We start from the raw sequence: 18,547 nt of genomic DNA on the forward strand, positions 1-18,547 counted from the left end.
TCATAAGTATAATATTCTAATGAATTCGTTGAACCTGCGTTGCACTAACCCCTAATAAGCGCCTTGGTGTTTGATTGGTGTGGATTCGCAGGTGGCGATGCACGTTACCTGAACGAAAAATGTTTCAGTTGTAGAATACACCGAGGGTTGTTTCGGCGGCGCCGGCGCGTTGTACACAGGGGTAGACGTAAGGAATAGTAAGGAAGAAGGGGCGGCTGGCTGGCAAGGAGGAAGAAGGAAAAGTTGGCATTGCCGGCTGTGCGTTGCGTGGCCGCCGCGCGCTCCCCGACGGGCCGCCGTGTACGACGTCGCGAGCCAGTCCCGCTCGGCGGTTCAGTCCATAGGTTCAGTCAGACACGGGCCACGCAACGGCGCGCATCCTTCCTCTTTCTTCGCAGCGACCACCTACACACACCACAACTGCAACCCAACATACACACACACATATAAAACACGCCGTGTGTGCGCTCATCATCATCAGGATAGTAAATAGTGGCGCCGGAGAGTCAGAGGCCATGTGTCGTACCGCCGCGCCGGACCTCCCCCTCTGACGGCGCGCGCGATCCTGCAGTGCGGCGGCAAGCGGCAAGTTGTCTCGTCCTGCTATACCCCGACGCGAAGGACTACATCCACAATCCGTGCGAGTGCGAGTGGTGTGCGAGCTTCTCCAGCAGCGTACCCCTAATCCCATCGTCTCAACCGCCACCAACACGCGCACTGCGGCCATGGGGCGGTCGTTTACCAGGGGTTACCATTCAGGCTGACGGTGCATGCGAAAGGCCGCGGCCATGGACTGGCTACTCGCGGCTATTTGGACCACTCTCATGTGGCTGGCCTCAGGTGAGCAGAGCAGCAGCTTCGAAAATTCATTCGGAAAAATTTCAACACCAACTCTCGTGCAGTTTATTGATTTTGAACCTAATTTAATTTTGTACAACACGCCGGCGGGACAATTAATTCCATTTCAAATAAATACGTTTTGCTTGTGTGTGTAAGAGAAAAAAAAAACTCTTGCGAAACTTATGTGCAAGTTGAAAAAGTTGCGAGTTGAAAGTTGAAAATCAATCATTCAATTAACGCGCGCTTTAATTTTTGCACGCCAGCGGCTATAATGTTAATTAGAGATTCATTGGCGGGCAATTAGCGTCGCGCGGCGGCGCGTCCAGCCGCCTCTCTTCTCGTTATTCCGACAGTCGCGACACTCGAAATATTTTCGCCAATTGACATCGATTAAGCGCGATTGATTTTGGTTGCGTCCGGCGCGCTTAAACCAGCCGCAGCCGCACGAAACGCACTGCGATTGTTACATCAGATTTAAAAATAAATACACCGACTGATTATCAATATCAAATAGAAAAATTGTGTTTAAAACGGTTTGAAAATCGCATTTTTACGCACCCTTTACGAAAACTTTACACTTTTGACGGCGTTGTAAAAAGATACAAATTCAGGGGTTGCCCGAGAGGGCGAATTCGAAAGAATCGCGCGTAAGGATAAAAAAAAAATGAATGCTAGGCCGGTTTGACGCGCGCCGGGGCGAACCAAACTCTGAACTAATCGATATGTACGCCTTTTATATTCAAATGAGCTCACTTCGTATATTTTCGGGAGTTAAATATTCATGCGTAATCCACGCTCCAATTGGGGTAATAATCATTTCGAATGGAATACTTGAAATAAATTGACTTTTAAAAACTTTCTGAGCGCAAGAAAAAATCAACAAGAATAGAAATGAAATGAAATGCGAGTCGTTTATTGCGTGTACTTCTGTGGTTGTTTGGTTGTCCTTTGCACCCCTATGAGCAACTAAATAGCGTGAGTGTGTTCTGGTTTCGAGTTTTTACCAAACGACTCGAACGTGAGGGCAATAACTCAAAAGCAACGCAGCGATAAAGCCGCCCGGTAAATACGCTAATATAATGTCTAAAACGGAAGTCGAGTAGCGTTCGTTTTTTTTTGGCGTGGAAAATCATTATTTCCAGCGGAAAAAAGTTTAAATTCATTATGACAGCAATAAAACACTAGTGAAGGATGTCGCGCAGACTGTCCGGCACCAGTTTTGTTGTTGATTGGTAATTTCAACTTTTGATATTAAAACATTCGCGGATTGTAACCAGTTTTCCACTTGTGATCCGCGCGCGGACAGCGCAGGACATAAACGGATAGTTTTAATTTATTTAGTTTGTCGAACGACAGCGAATCACTGCGTCAATATTTACGCTTGCGTTTTCCCGAATGCCTGTTGAAAGTTTTTCCGCACGCGCGATGTTTTAATGCGATTCAATTATTGTATAAATATTGATTTGGCAAAGTGCTCAAAGTCAAAACTCCAACTCAAACAATTTACACCGCATTCGCGCTGTTTGCCATTGGTAAATCTTTAAAGTAACGCGCGCTGTTCGTAATCATAAATCGATAAAAGATGATTAGCGCGAAAAAAACAATTTCATTGACAGTCGCGCGAGTATTGAATAAATTTATTATCTGCTGCACGTAAACAATTTTCCTGGAAAGCACATTAACGATAATGCGACAAGAGTCGATAATATTATTAATTTGTTTTTGTTTACGTACATACCACGTATGAATTTCATACACACACAAAAAAAATGTGATATAATTTCAGTTTTATTGCCGTGAATTAATCGCGGGGATGAAGAAATATTTTGGTTTTTGGCATAACGATAACAATATTGTAGGATCACAAAGCAAATTCCATGAGGCATACACGAGCGAATGATTTATTAGCGGAGCATCTTTGTGGGGTGGCCCGGAAATGTGCACTGATGGGGAATGTGAATTCCGAGCGCACAGTATCACCAGTATCAGCACCCCGGGGTGTCACCGGCTACACTGAGGTCGGGGCTATTTCAAATTAATTGTTCCATGTTTCCGCACATTGCAAATATTTGTTTCTCGAGCGTTATTATCTATTATCTATTGTGATTTGTGTGTGGGGTGTGTGAAAAGGGGAACGGGGGTTTAATTATACAGGGGGAGGGTAGAAAAAATGTCAAAAACTGTCTAAGGGTGTGAAATGCCGGTATTTTTTTCTATAAAAAGTAAAATTGTTTTTATTTAGCTTTTTTCGCATACAAAATTAAAATATATCTAATTAATTAATTTTATAAATACCGGTATTATTGAAATATCGATATTTTGTTTAAAAAAAATACCGGTATTGCACTAAAAACCTCATTTTTTGCTATTTTTTTACTTTTTGAAGACAAAAATTCAGTTTTTTGGTATAATTTGAGTAAAAATAAACTGAGTAATGTTGAATGAGTATTTTTAAGCTTCATAAATACCGGTATTATCGATATATCAATATTTTGAGTAGAAAAAATACCGGTATTGCACTAAAAACTTTATTTTTGGCTATTTTTGGCTATTTTTAATTTAATAAAATTATTTTTTACTTTTTGAAGACAAAAAATAAGTTTTTTGATATAATTTGAGTAAAAATCAACTATGAATAAAGTTAAATGAGTATTTTTGGTTTAATAAATACCGGTATTACCGTTATACCGATATTTTGAGTAGAAAAAATACCGGTATTGAACTAAAAACCTAATTTTTCTGATTTTCTTGTAACTTTTACTCTCATGAAATTATTTTTCTTCTTTATGAAGACAAAAAACAGTTTTTCGACATAATTTTAGTAAAAATAAACTATGAATAATGTTAAATGAGTTATAAGTCTAATAAATCCCGGTAATACCGATATTTTAATTGAAAACTACCGAAATACCGGTATTGAAGTGAAAATCGTAAATTTTAACGAAATAAAATTAATTTCCAACGTTTTGAAGGATTCTTGTTGGTAATTCGTGTAGAAATAAATTGTGAATGACGTTAAACGAGTATTTTTAACCGTGGCAAATATTGATAATGAACTTTTCATCTGTGATGTCATAATTATCGCCGGGTGGAGATCTGAAAATGCGGCGAGAGTCAACACGAATAATTAACACGCGGCGGGGCGTGCTGGCACTCACGTGTAATATAAATATTTAAGCAAGATAAGGCCGGAATAGTTTTACATCGACGCGCGTTGGTCGGCGCTCTTGTTTCTTGTTTCGGCCCGCCCGCTCTATTAGCGTGCGCGTATCGCGTTATACTATTACCACCGGTATTGATTGTGGACCGTAAACCTATAAAACATAGAATTGTCATAAAAAGCCAGCACGCAAAGAGACAATTTCCGTATTACTTAAAATTTCCATCGGGCGCTGTTTTTTTTTTCGCTATTGTATTGCACAATGTGCACATGTGCGCGCGTATCGAAATTGCGTTGCTGCATTCGAAATAAATTGCGTAATCTGACCCACAAATTAGCGGCGTTTGTCCTTAGACCATCACATTTCTTCGCGGCGGCGGCGGCGCGCAATTAAGCTGATTCATCGAAACGCGCATCGCGACACATCGAATTTAAAGTCGATGTGTTCACGTAAGCGCGTCTCTTTAAATCCCGCTGCTGCTCGCGCTTCTCTCCTGACCTATTTGACATTGATTTGATTTTCGTTTCTCGCGCGGGGCGCATATAATTGCGCACAATGCCGCAAATGACATTCTGCGCGCCCGCCGCGATAACGATTTAATTATGTTTTCTTCGGCGCTTCAGGAAGATGCCGATAATTCGACTCCTCACTGGCATTCGCTGTCAATTTGGCGAATTATGTAAACACGCCAATTAAATTACCCTCGTCTTCATCTCGATGCATTATCTCATTTAATTGCAAGAGTCAAGGACTCGGGGGCCGAGCGTAAACAAAATTAATTTTTCTTCGGGAGTTGAATTTTGCAATTAAGGCTAAAACACACGCTATCAGCGGTTGGAAATCAGTTTTCCTTCAGTCTCACATTTAGTGCATGTCATTGTACACCTTTAAAGTGGGAAATTAATGCTCACATACAATACAAACAAAGTGCACGAAATAAAAATAAATCAACCGAGACCATTAGAATATGTAAATTTTCAGCGGTGGAAAATTAGGTCGCGAAAGTGAACCTGCTGATCAATCACGTGTAGTGTTGCCATTCTGAATCAAATCAGATGTTTGTCCTATTTTTATTTGTTCTTTGCGCCCGCGACGGCTGCGGTGGTGGTTGTAGTAGTGTAGTGGCGGCGGCGTTGCTGAAAATTGTAATGCGGGCGGCTTTTCGGCTCCGCCTGCCGCCGCTCGTGACCCGCTCTCTGTGCATGGATATTGATTTCCGCATCTTTATCTTTCGCCTCCTTACGTGTGCTCCTTTGCCGGAGGCGCGCACTCGTCGAAAACACGCCGAATTGAAAATCCGCCCGCGAACAATTAACACAATGCCCCCCATGTGTGTGTGTGTCGAAGTCAAAGTCGAAAAGAATGACGGACGCGCGTAATGGAAATTCTAAAACGAAAACGAGGTCACGAGGGAAGGAAACGCGAGAGATCTCACACGCTGTCTGCAATTGCATATTGCATCAGGCTAATGCATTCGGAAATTACATTTCTTATAAATATTTACATCAAAAAATTTATTTTTTCGTTTTTATCGAATTTTCTATTGATTCATGGCAGTTTAGTTCATGTCTTGACTATAAATAAATTATTTTATCGAAAATTACTTTTTTTACAAGTAATTTATTAATTAAAAAGCGAAAATGTTTGTATTTTGATGGTTGCCACCACCAACAATAAAAAAAAACAGAATTTAATGAAAATTACGTGTGTAATCTTCATTTTTACTACCACATTGTGTTTTATAGTCTTTTCTGAAGATATATTACTATTTACACCTTCTAAACACGAAGGAAACAAAAGAAAAAGAAAATGATGACACACCTTTTTCTTGCCTTGATAGTAAATTGTAATTTAATTTGCAAATAGTCTTAAATTTCCCACCAAGCACATTTTGGTTTTCACTCTCCCACTGCGTAATTAACCGTCTCTAATGCCAATAAGGTGTGCGATGAGATGTGAAATTAGTTTGGACTCAAGGGACCATTTGCGTCCTGCGTCCGCCAGCTGCAGTGTTTCCTGTGTTTCTAACTCGCGAAATCATCGACTGCCAATGACACGCGCTGGTCTTCAATTAATTAGTTCTGAAAATTAAAAATAGATGTCGCCGTGTGTGCGGTGTCATGGCGTGATTCTCTCGATTGGAGTGTATCCAACAATTGTCTGCGCGCGCGCGACGATGGAGTTATCACACTATTTACTATTTATTTTAGGTGTCGCGCTGTATTCGACGCTGCTAATTAATCTACCGCCTTTTTTTTTCTCTCTCTGTGTGTGTGTGTGTGTGTGTTGTCTGCGATAACTTATATTGGCTTCCGCTGGCGGCGCGGTGCGGGTACCTGGCGCATCTGGACGAAATTAAAACGAACGCGAGGGAGGGCCGGATGATGCCGAAGGTGTTGAAGTAATGACGAATCGGATGCTTTTGAACCTTTTAGAAACGGCGCGGAGTGCCAGACGATTTATCGCGTCGTGTCGTCGTCGCCGGCGGCGCACACTTGAAAACTATACGTGCGCGGGAGAGAAATCTGTGCGGTTCGGAAAACACGTCATTTTTATTCGCTTCTCTCTATGTATATATTGCTTAAATTTCAAATCCTAGCAACAAGTAAGAAAATAAAACTTGAGAATTATTACAAAAACATGCAGATAAATATGCTTACATAATTTTTGTTTCAACATTGTACAATTGGTGACTCCTGAAGTGCATATCCGTTTGATTGTTGCCATCACCTGCCAAAATTCCCAGCGTCGCGAAGCGTGAAAGCACATTAGCCCACCCCTGTCGCCCTACGTTCGAAGGGCGAACGTAAACAGGGACACAAACGCAATTAGCACCCGCACTTTACTTTCTTTCACGTAGACACAACTTTGGTGAATTACTGCTCTGGTGGAAATTCACGAATGCAAGACGTGACTTTGACTCCCCCGGACGATAAATTCGCGTAGCATAAGCGCCCCGTCTGCGAATTCATTTAAAACTGACCCTGCGAAAATACCTACCCACCGAAATATGTAGATCATTCCAGAGCGATAAAGAATTAATTTACGGTCGTGTTTTATGCGCGCTCCCCTTGCAATAAAATTTCCAAAACGTATACTGGGAGTTCAAATGCGGTGTGATAAAGTTTGCACTGAATTATTTTCCAACCCTTTAAGTGGAAAATTGCGGGCGAGTGCAACTGAAACGTTGCGTAATATGTTTTATTATTCCGAGTGGAATAATAATTCTCTGCTTATATAACAGTCACAAAAATATCTTATACAATGTGTTTAAATTCGTAAATATCGAATTTAAATCGTGTTTTATTTTGGGTTTTAACCTAACACCCTGTATAATATTCAATCGTTGAAACTGCACAACGCAAACGGAATACAAATCATGCGGGAATGACAAAAATTTTATTCTTTTCTGCATCTGATGCTTTTCCGAGCGCTTTTTGTTTATTTCCTGAAGTGAAAAAGATGCGACAATAATGGGAATAAAAATCTACGCGAGAAACAAAAAGGCAAACGTTTAGATTTAGATTTACAAGCGTTGAGATTACGACAACGCTAAAGTTTCGTTATCGAATCGTTAAATATTTAAACAAGGATAATGCGCATTATGAAAGAACTTCAATCACACCGCGGCGAAAAATCCGAATGCAGTATGAGTACTAAATCATTGCAGTTCTTTTATTAATCGGAAAGTAGTGAGTAGTGTGTGGTGAGGAAGTTGTGCGAAAAGTTGCGAAATTTACGGCGCCGCGGACGATTTGAGTGTTTCAGTAATTCGGTTTGTTCTTGAGCAGCAACAGCATCGGCTGCGAGAGTTGAAAAGGCGCCGCTCGGGCTGGCGCATCCGCGGCCCGACATCGTAAATACTACAAACACAACATTCGGAACGGATAGCGGAAGAATGAATAGCCTCGTCGGCGTCCTGTCTGCGTCGACTTAGGATCTAATCATTTATTCTACTCTCATATGAGATGCGATAATATAAATATGAAAATGCCAAGCATAGAGAAGACAAAAAGTTGCAAGTGTTGCATCAATTTTTATTCGCGTGCTTGACGTGTCACATTTTACGACTTTTCTTATGACTTTTCCTGCTGTGATTTGGTACGAGTACAAAGTATCATATTTAATGAGTGATGCAACATCAGCACTCTGGATTATCTTGTAGTGCTACATCTGCCCTGATTTTTGATCTAATTGCATTTTTTTTTGTGTTGTTGCAGCGACCGGCCACGATCCCGACGTGCTAAACGCGGCGAACAAACACCCCGAACGATCAATCGACCTCCTGGGGGCCTTGGGATTGCACAACACCACAATGCCGGGGGTCACTATCATCCCAGGGCCCCTACCGTACCAGCCTGCCTATAAACTTCAAGGTAACACCCTAATAATCCAATGCGTTTTCGGCGTAAATTAGTTTCTATAAGCGCTATTGATTCAAATGAGTCGATCAGGCGTGTGTGACGAGATTACTCTTTTGTGCGCGCCAGTTTTCAGCGTCTAGACGTCATGCTAATTATTTTGCCGCCACGCTGCTAATCGTAAAGTTTTATAGCGCGTTACAAGCGTACTGGTCAATAATAACAGTAGCCACATTCGAGAATCACCCGCATTACGCACCAAGAGTGGAAAACAATGCTTTATATTCACGAGTGTAATAAATAAGTTAAAACTTGAAATATCTACGGAAATATTAAATATACATCATTGGTAAATAAAATATTATGCAGAAATTAATTTTGTAATTTTTGTGTTTTGTGGATTTAATTTTTTTGTTGATATTTTGCCCTTAATTGCAGTAGAAAAATAGTTTCTGACAGAGAATTGAATTTTAATCATCACCATATCGATTTTCACGTGTTTTTAACTATTAATCTTTTAGTATTTGCTACTTTCGCTTAATGCTGGCGTAATGAGGTCGTGCGATGCACACGCTCGCCGAGGTGCAATCATTTCCCCGCACCCCGTCCAAGTCGTAAATTCTTAGATTACGGTGTAACGACGTCTCCCTGGAGGGCGCAACACCTTCACCCACCTTGCGCGCATTATCGTTTATGATAATGAAATTGAATTTTCGAATGAATGACTGCGAGTTCATTCATCATTAATTACTTTTCCAGCTATTCACTATTCACTATTAAAATCGATACCACTATCGCATATTACCATAATTAAATTTATTATTTTGTGATTTTTGTCTGTAGGTGACCACAGAGGTTTGAAGCTACCACCAGCGGCCTTCCATCAGGTGACCGAATTGATCGGTCGCAGTCCCGAGTTCATGATCTCGGCGTTCGTCAAGCAGGAGAGCGGCAACACGGCGGCGATTGTCAGCTTCGCCGACGATATCAACCGCTACCTGGAGCTGCAGTCGAGCGGGCGTCGCAATGAAATCCGGCTGCATTATACGTCACGACGCGACGGCACCGTCAACGTCGAAACGTTTCCTTATCGGCTGGCGGACGACGTCTGGCATCACGTCATCCTGTCGGTGAGCGGGTCGCAGGTCGAGCTGCTCGTCGACTGCCATCGCCTCTACAAGCGTCTTCTGCAGAACGGCCCGCCGCAACAGAACTTCACCAAACCCGCACAGCTCTGGCTTGGTCAACGCAATAGGCATTATCAATTCAAGGTAAACGGAAAATGTTTCAATTAGGGAAATGCACGCGAAATGCATAAATTTGCATTTTTTATACGCGCATACAAAATGTTTTTCAATGGAAAGCGTTGATATTAATCCAATCCGCTTGACCAATGTGTATGTCCGTGACAAATTGCTTGATGAATTAACCGCTTTTCTGCGGCGGGCAGGTTTTCTAATTGCTTGGAAAAGCGAGTAATTACCCTCGTAACTAACACGTTTACCATCTACCCCCACACGCACACACACCAACGCTGTTGATGTCAACGAACTTGTTCCATTAATCATTCCTGTTTGCGTTTGCAGGGCGCGATGCAGGACGTGCGACTGATAACCGGACCGCATGGCTACCTCTCCCTCTGCCCGAGCCTGGACTCCACCTGCCCGACGTGCGGCCAGTTCTCGCTGCTGCAGAACACCGTGCTGGAGCTGACGCGGCATCTTGAGGAACTTTCCGAAAGGGTATATGGACTACCATGTAACGTCCCTTATGCGTTCAGTACAATGTTTTGATTGTATATAATTCTCTGTTTTGCAGTTGGTCGCTGCCGAGGGGCGCATCGGCAAGGTGGAGGAGTGCGATTGTCCCAAGTCCTGCTGGGTGAACAACACGCTGCATCCGGATGGGGCCACCTGGGAGCAGGACTGCGACCTGTGTACCTGTGTGGTAAGCTATAATAAAAAATCATCAAAATCAACTTTTATTTCAATATTTTTTTGTTTGTTCAGCATGGTGACGTGCAATGTCGTCCGGTGGAGTGTCCGATACTCACGTGCAAGAAACCAGTGAATAAAACAGGCGAATGCTGTCAAAGTTGCTTACGTAAGTAGGATTTACTGCGCATGCGCAAGTGATTTAACACAATTTGTTTCTTGTTTTGATTTAAGGGCACTGCCTATTTAGAGGTGTATTCTATGATCACGGCGATCAGGTCGTTGTTAAACAATGCTCGCAGTGTACATGCGAAGATGGCAGCATGATGTGTTTCAAAATGGACCCGCTGAAGCAATGTCCCAAGCTGACGTGTCTACCCGACCAGCAGCTCTCGATGCCTGGCGAGTGCTGCAAGTTTTGCCCAGGTACGCCCAACATAAACTGTGTAACCTTTTTTTTTTTGACGCAAATTAATCCGAAACATGACTAATCTTATGCATAAACGCGCGTGCGCTTCACACTAACGTTAACTCCTACTAACGCTCCGGCGCTCTCTTCATTTATTCAACAACAGGGGCAGATTACTGCGCCAAGGGACACACTTGTCACGCTAATGCCTCCTGCTTGAATCTGCAAACGACTTACGCTTGTCATTGCGATCAAGGCTTCCAGGGCGACGGACACACTTGCAGTGGTAACTAATTTACATTTCATTTACATGCACGAACATCTCATCTCTCGCATGAATTCATTATGCAGGCAAGGGTGATGAACATGATGCCTACTAATATTATGCAGATTTCCGACGCCATTTTGTGCTAAACATTTGTACTTATGTAAATGCTGTGATTGCCCTTGCCTGCGCATCACACCAAGGAGATCTTTGTTGGTAAATGTGTGTGGTGGTTGTTTAGATATCGACGAGTGTCAGCAGGAGGGCGGGCTGGAAGGGCACCACTGTCATCTGAATACAAAATGTGTAAATACTAAAGGTTCCTATATATGTGAATGCCTGCCCGGTTATAGACGGGTGGACAAGTTTAATTGCGCCGAATTGGACGAGTGCAGTACGGGTGAACACAACTGTGACCCGAATGCGGATTGTATTAACACGCAGGGTAGTTATCACTGTGTGTGCCGGCCTGGTTATACAGGCGATGGCTACAAGTGTAGACGTAAGTTTTTTTTTCAAACAAATTTTGTGGGGTTTTGTTAATGTTTGTTGGTTTGGATATAGCTGTATGCACTCAGAGGTGCCTGAATGGAGGAATGTGTGTGAAACCGAACGTGTGTTCCTGCCGCCATGGATACATGGGTACCAGTTGCGAACGCGACGTCGATGAATGCGCCAGCAACCTTCATCGCTGCACCAATTCGTCGGTGTGTGTCAATATGATTGGGTGGTATTACTGTGCCTGCAAGAAAGGCTACAAGAGCACGTTTATAGACAATATTCTGGGCACTCTGTGTGATGGTAGGTGTTGTTTACGATGCGATAGACACACGTGTGTTATCTTTTGTGTCTTTTCCGTAGACGTGAACGAATGCGCCGAGAATCTGCACACGTGCCATCCGTCAGCGACGTGCAGTAATGACAAAGGCGGCTACAAGTGCGAGTGCGGCGATGACACGCATCCGAGTTGCCATAGTTGTGTATTCCAGGGCACGGAGGTGGCGAACGGCACGACGCTCGCACCTCCAGGCAGGCCCTGCGAGCGATGCACTTGCATCAACGGTGTGATGCGCTGTGTTGAACCCGCTTGTAATTGTTCGCTGCCGAGCGCTGCGCGTGATAAATGCTGCCCACAGTGCGATCCGGCTTTGGCGTGCAACCATCAGGAGTTCCCGCAGGTAGTGCTCATGCATGGCGAGAAGTGGTCGTACCAGTGTCAGACGTGTGAATGCCTCAACGGCGAGGTGGACTGCTGGGACCTAAAGTGTCCACTGCTGCCGTGCGCCAATCCCATCCAGGACCCGGGTGACTGTTGCCCGCGGTGCGCTGCCGAGATATGCCCGAGTGGTAATGGCACGCGCACAGGTGAACCCTGTCCGTACAATGGCGTCAAGTACGAGTCGGGCGCGCAGTTCTCCGACGTGAACGATCCGTGCTCCGTGTGCAATTGCCAGGTGAGTGACTCGCGCCATTACAGCGCGCATCTTTCGCATGCCTCTCGCGGACGATTTGCGACGCCCGTCGAACAGGTACGGTACGGACCACCAGCTCATGCCAGCGTACTCATTCATCAACTAATCAATCGATTAATATATTAATGACGTATGCTTGTGCATTCATAGCGCTTTAGAGAGTGAGGGAGTGAACGATCAGACGAGGCCGGTTTTTTTAGAACCCTGACTTGGGGGTCATTCATTATTTTGTTCTATTTTGAGAAATTATTATGCGATATCATGGTTTACTTTTGATGTGGGGATTTTCACAAGAATGATCTTCCGTGCAATGGCGGGCGTGTTGTATAAGATGGCCGCCGTGGTAGGAGCATGATTGTTGTGGAAATTTTCAGCGTACATACAACCTCATCAGCATGGCTAGCCTTCTGGGTAGTGCTAGAGGCTGGCGGGCTACGCTAGGCAAATACTAACAATTAACACTGCCTTCCCTTGCAGGTGCCGTTCTGCGCCCAACTGGTGAGCAATGTCGCGTGTTGTGTGCATCGGTAAACACATCACTCTAACTACACAAATCAATCAATCAAACCAAAAAGAAAAAAACCGCAAAAATGCAATCAATTCATTCAAAAAAAAAAACTATACACACCTCTAGTAGTGCCTGCCAGAAATTGATTTGTGCCTGATTTTTGTTATCGAAACATTTTGTAGACGCAAACATCAATTCGTCACACATACCTATATACAAACATATTCAATTCAAGAAGAGTTTTCTTAATTCTATTATGAACTCAACACAAACAGCACTTCTATAGATGTGTATTGCCGTAATTTATTTTTCTTTTTGACGATTGCATGTTCACACACCTCTCCTTTGGTAGTAGTTAGTTGGTAACTTAGTTAGATGGCATTTTCCACCTTTTTTCGTGTGTGTAATCGACGTGATTGTGACTGGCTAATGGTTTGAATGTGGCATGTGCATAACTTTCTCATTGCATTGACTCTGTCTGTCGATGAATGATTGGATAAGTTCACCGGGGGCAATATTTCCGATGTGAAACATGAGCAATCACGTTAACGATTAGACGTGTGCACCAAATATCACAGTAATTTCATTTTCTTTCTTTCGCGGCGCAAGTTGGCAAGACTCGTCTTGTGAGTGAAAAACTTCCTGCGAACTTGCGTCGCTAAATTATTAAGCACCTCTCTTAGCTGTTGAACTTTTGGCGCTGCAACAACTTGCACCCCCTCTTGAGTTGGCGCATTTTCAGAGTTGCACCCGCGTTAAAGACCCACAAGAGAGGGAGTCCTCCTCCAGGAGGGAGTGCGAGCGTGTTGCCCGAACGGCGTTGACAACTTTTCGACTAAAAGCGCGCTTGGTTCGCGTTCTGTTTTGCACTTGTTCGCAGGACGGAGTGCTTTGCTGCAGTTATAATCTCGATTGTGATGACAATGCGACGCGTACGGTTGGATACGACGGCATGGCGACCGCCGCAGCGCCCACCGCCCCAGACCAGACCCACGCCGATGACAATAATCGCAAACAATCAAATCGCGCGGTCGCTGACGCTGCTCGCGGCGGCGGCGGCGGCCGCGACGAGGCGGCGCTGTCGGGCCACAACAAGACTGAAAACGTACGGAACGCCGGCTGAGCGCAGCGCACGCACCACGTCGACGGTCGACGCTGTCGGTCCACATTCCTGATAACACCTGATAAAGCGCCAGCATCCATCGATCCGTAGCCACCACCACCACACACATACACTCACACATACACAATTGTAACAAAACCACCACCACCACACGATAATACAATTCGTAGCGTTTTGATGTCGAATTCGGCGCCAGGTTCAAGATGGCGGCGATGGTTGTGTGCGGCACGCTACAATCAAACTAGCATCTATCAAACAAATGGTGGTCGAAAAATCGAGATGCACGTACAAAACGGTCGTGAGCTATCCATTTCGAGACGTGCTTTGCTAAGGATTTGCAACAGTCTTCCTAGTTTATAAAACAAAAACAAAAAACATGGCCGCGATTTTGGGAATGCAGCTAGTGCTACACCTCACTCACTCACCCAAAGCATTTCACTTGGGGCGGGCTGAAATAATGAATTTCAAGAACAATAATAATTGAATGCAACAACAACATGTAGTATGTGCCTTCCGTACAAAGCAGACGAAAAGCTAAAACAAAACACGTTGAATTATTTTATTCGTTACGTTATGACTTAATCATGCAAATTGCTAACAAGAAAATGTCACTATGATGTGGAATACGCACATACCATTTGTTGATGGTACAATAATCGTTTATAATTATAATACTAGTGCGCTAAGTGAAGCTAAACTAAAAACAAAGAAAAGAAAAAATGACGTTTCCTGGACACGCACGGAACGCGGACGCATTCTTTAGGCAGATATGTATAAATGTAAAGGTAACACTAATTAATTAATTACTATTTAAATTCTAGTCAACGGGGTCTTTTCTAAATTATTTCGGCAGAACGACGAAGGGCACGACGAGGGGCAGTGGGGGACGACGCGAATGGGATTTTACACGACATCGACGCGGATACAATTGATACAATTGACGAAAGCATATCTAGCGATGTAACATATTAAGTTTAAGTTTAAAGCGTAACCAAATTAATGAGAATTCTTATAAATAACGAACACACTAGCATTGAACAGAATTACAAAATGGCGGGCAATCTTGGCGGGTGGGTCGTAGTGTGCGAAGCGGTGGCAGGATGGCATGATCAAAATGAAAATTATTGCAATATTAAAATTGTGATATCGTTCAATGAGACTAATAATTAATAACTTTTTCCAATTTATTAAATACGAAGTAAAATGATCTAAATTTAAGGGAGGCATAAGTAAATATCTTGTATTAGTTCCTGCGTGCTTATTACGCGCCTGTTGCAGAATTGAACTCGATAACGAACACGTTTTCAAAACAATAAATTATTCTAATAAAATATGGAAATTGAACGTATTTAACGCGAGAGCATATTGCATTTTAAACTAACAAGAAAATAAACGATACCAATGTACATCCATTCATAGCAGGCAGTTGGTTAATTAACGAATTAATATTTAACTAAGGTAATGAAGATATGCAGATTATTATATGAACAAATTTAAAGATACCAAGAAATATAGAGATTCTATGAATAACTAATAATAATGTTTATAACTTTAACGAATGAAATTGACAAGAAAAATAATAATTACTAAACGATGTACTTAGCACAAATGAACTATATTAAAATACTATTATTAGGTAGGCTACAACAAAGGAGACACTATCAAATTAAACTAAATATATACATTTTTGTATTGGTTGCGCTCGCAAACATCGGCAGTAATATAACTCTTTGATCAACAAGCTCTTTGTCGACTCTGGATTCGATCTCATTGTTTCGCCTGCAACTTGCGACTCTCATTCAACGACGAAGCGATGTTAACTAAATTCATAATTGATAAGTAGATTGATATATTAACAAATCGAAACCAAAATGGCAGAACGTTGGAAGGCATGCTGGATTTACACAAAAAACATACAACGAATTCGTACGATTTGATTCAATCTCATTACTTTGATATTGTATAAAGATTGCGTTAGGATGGGATATTTTTCGCGCTGGATGATATATAATCGACGGCAACTACAACTACGCATTATTTATTGTATTGCTCATAATGGCCGTTTAAGCAAAAAGAAAAAAAACTAGAGATTTACCTAGTGTGCAGTTAGGACAGACCGGATTCTCTATTTTAAAAATATTTTTTTTACTCGTGTGTAACGACGTCGAAGAGTTCACCATTGTATATAAGATTATTTAGTTAAGTGTACGAACGATGGAATTGTAAACGCGCGAGGCTACGAATCGTTGTGTCAATATATATATAAATGGAAATGCAAAATGATTTTTAAGACGATGTGAAAAATCACTAAATGCACATTGATTGTTTGCGGTATGACAGACGTAGAAAGAGGAGGGCTTTGCAAGCACAGCAACTCAACTTTGGAACACGGACACTCGTTGTGTTTTTGATTTGATTTCACCATTAATTTATTGTGTTTGATATGAAATTAGCCCTTTTCTAGAATGAAGCGTTAGTGAAAATAACACGATATATGTACTACTAATATATTCATGATGTATTCATTTTGATTCGTTCAACTTTTAGGTGTTTGTACAATCAAAAAAAACTATTGAAAACCCAAACAAAAAGAAATGCGCGTGGCGTTTAGATATTCAACTATTGTCTGTTTAATCATCCTTTTTTGTACACAGTTTCAAATACTGAAGGATTGTATTTATTATTGTATTATATTATATGAAAAGAAAATAAGAACGAAAATGAAAATCACTAATGCATACACAGTACAGAAGGTTAACAAACAAACAACTTTAAGAATTGCCGTAATCGTAAAAAAAAAAACTAGTTTTGTTTTTGTAAATGAGAATGTGTGCCAATCATAACAAATAAAATGATAAAAAGGCAATGTTTGCGCCTTGTCGAATTTGTCTGAACGATTACGACACATTGTCATTTGTTTTCGCAGGGGATTTATTTAAAAAACTCTTCCACCTCGCTGAGTTCACGCTCGCGCGCTTGTTCGTGCGCCCATCGATCTTCGGCGAGTTTATCGCTCAGCGACCATTTGTGATGAAAGATTAGTTTGTTGCATGTCTGGCAGCGTTTGTTTCCGAACGGCGGCTTGCCCATGTACTCTTGCAGACACTGCAGGTGATAAAGATGGCCGCAATACACGCGTTCGACATGTTTCGGCGCGCTCGGATTGCTTTCAATCAACTGCAAGCACACAAGCAAACAAATAGTGAGAGTGAAATGAAAGTAAACAATGTTATTACATCTGGATCTGGAGGTAATCCCTGTTCCTTGCAGTACTGACATTTTTCATCAGGCAAGTGTTTCACACTGTTGATCATAAATGTGCAGGCTTTCTCCAAAGATGGCGACTTTTTAAACGGTGGATCATTCTTTTTGGGTCTTAAGGGGGGTTCCACACACTGCCTAGCAAGTTCCTTTGCTTGCGTAACAATGTGATAAGTGAGTGATGGTGGAAAATTGGAATCCACATTTTCAATACTGAAACATTATGATAAATAAAATATGTTTATAATTATACAAATGTAAACTAACCTTAACGCTGTTTGTGGGTAATTATCAGGTATAACTAGTTTAGCACTCAAGTAGTACTGTTTGTTGAATGCTTTTAGATGTATACAGGATGACTTCTGCCTCAATTTGAACTCATCCCTATCGTCAGCCAGCAGTTTTCTGATGCTGCTTATTTCATCGTAGCAACAGGACAGTGCATTTTCATTGATGAAATTGTGAAGAAAGGTAAGTGCTGGCAAGATTTGTGGCTTGCCCAGATACTTTTTGCATTCCTGGTCACAGATATTTGATAGGCCCTGCAGCAGGCGTTCGGATAGAGTTTTGCTCTTGAGTTCAATAATTAGGCAACTTTTTGGGTAGTCTTGCGGAAATTGCATACACACGATAAAGTGTTTGAAGTCGGTCTTTTTAATCTCGACGCGGATCATGGATGGCACACAGGCGACGAGCTTAGAACCGTGGATTCGGCGTTCGCAGAGCTGCTTAACTTCGGATAACTCATCTTCAATCAAACCCATATGAATCTCAACGTTGTGTTTCAACTATTTTCTTCTTTTTTGTTGTGAATACCTCGTCCGATTTATGCGAGCTGTGTAGGGCCGAAAACCGCAATTCTAAGGTTAACAATTAGGTTATAGCTTCACGTCTACGACTGACATTACGAACATCTCTGTATATTTAATTCTTTTTTCATTACTTTTAATATTTCATCTTTTGGTATACAAAAAAATATTTCTTTGCAATTTATTAAAATTTTATGTTTTTATGTTTTAACAGAGCAGTAATTCTAACAAATCAATAATTTATTTGATGTTGGATTCCTGAAATTGAAAGTGTTTCTGACGGAAATTTCAATTGAATCCAAAAAGCAGGAAATATATGTATTTATTTATTTAAGTTTGGATTATGATATGGATACAACTGCGGTTTTGCATTATCTTTGATTAATTCTGTCGCCACTAGAGGT

General features: G+C 41.9%; 2 protein-coding genes across 5 annotated transcripts; one reads left to right on the plus strand and one right to left on the minus strand.

Annotated features, from left to right (window-relative positions):
- Window positions 1-223: 223 nt before the first annotated feature.
- LOC135791944 (protein kinase C-binding protein NELL1-like) lies at window positions 224-16,813 on the plus strand. Of its 4 annotated transcripts, none has more exons than XM_065302547.1 (13): window positions 224-840; window positions 8,222-8,377; window positions 9,206-9,633; window positions 9,949-10,104; window positions 10,181-10,309; window positions 10,372-10,465; window positions 10,531-10,722; window positions 10,872-10,991; window positions 11,212-11,472; window positions 11,535-11,771; window positions 11,832-12,424; window positions 12,920-12,969; window positions 13,831-16,813. In XM_065302547.1, exons 1-13 carry the CDS (start codon window positions 771-773, stop codon window positions 14,123-14,125), a joined length of 2,781 nt encoding a protein of 926 aa, XP_065158619.1. In that variant the 5' UTR covers window positions 224-770; the 3' UTR covers window positions 14,126-16,813. The 4 variants fall into 4 exon arrangements, with proteins under 4 accessions (XP_065158619.1, XP_065158622.1, XP_065158620.1 ...); XM_065302548.1 differs by having other exon boundaries at window positions 225-840; window positions 12,920-12,940; XM_065302550.1 differs by lacking the exon at window positions 10,872-10,991.
- LOC135791945 (uncharacterized) lies at window positions 16,680-18,240 on the minus strand. The gene is made up of 3 exons (XM_065302551.1): window positions 17,602-18,240; window positions 17,310-17,547; window positions 16,680-17,250 (listed from the first exon to the last, which is right to left on the minus strand). Exons 1-3 carry the CDS (start codon window positions 18,096-18,098, stop codon window positions 17,005-17,007), a joined length of 981 nt encoding a protein of 326 aa, XP_065158623.1. The 5' UTR covers window positions 18,099-18,240; the 3' UTR covers window positions 16,680-17,004.
- Between the last annotated feature and the right edge of the window lie 307 nt (window positions 18,241-18,547).

Source organism: Atheta coriaria, unplaced genomic scaffold (assembly GCF_025399875.1).
Source record: "Atheta coriaria isolate IRGN ID8LTWV9N9 unplaced genomic scaffold, Caltech_Dcor_3.1 hic_scaffold_5_pilon, whole genome shotgun sequence".
NCBI lineage: Eukaryota > Metazoa > Arthropoda > Insecta > Coleoptera > Staphylinidae > Dalotia > Dalotia coriaria.

Coding starts and splice junctions, on each gene's coding strand:
- LOC135791944 (XM_065302547.1), top strand. CDS start 771: ATGCGAAAGGCCGCGGCCATGGACTGGCTACTCGCGGCTATTTGGACC. Junction 10,105..10,180: donor TTGAGGAACTTTCCGAAAGG/GTATATGGACTA, acceptor TCTGTTTTGCAG/TTGGTCGCTGCCGAGGGGCG. Junction 10,466..10,530: donor ATGCTGTCAAAGTTGCTTAC/GTAAGTAGGATT, acceptor TTTTGATTTAAG/GGCACTGCCTATTTAGAGGT.
- LOC135791945 (XM_065302551.1), bottom strand. CDS start 18,098: ATGGGTTTGATTGAAGATGAGTTATCCGAAGTTAAGCAGCTCTGCGAA. Junction 17,548..17,601: donor TACCCACAAACAGCGTTAAG/GTTAGTTTACAT, acceptor ATAATGTTTCAG/TATTGAAAATGTGGATTCCA. Junction 17,251..17,309: donor GATTACCTCCAGATCCAGAT/GTAATAACATTG, acceptor GTGTGCTTGCAG/TTGATTGAAAGCAATCCGAG.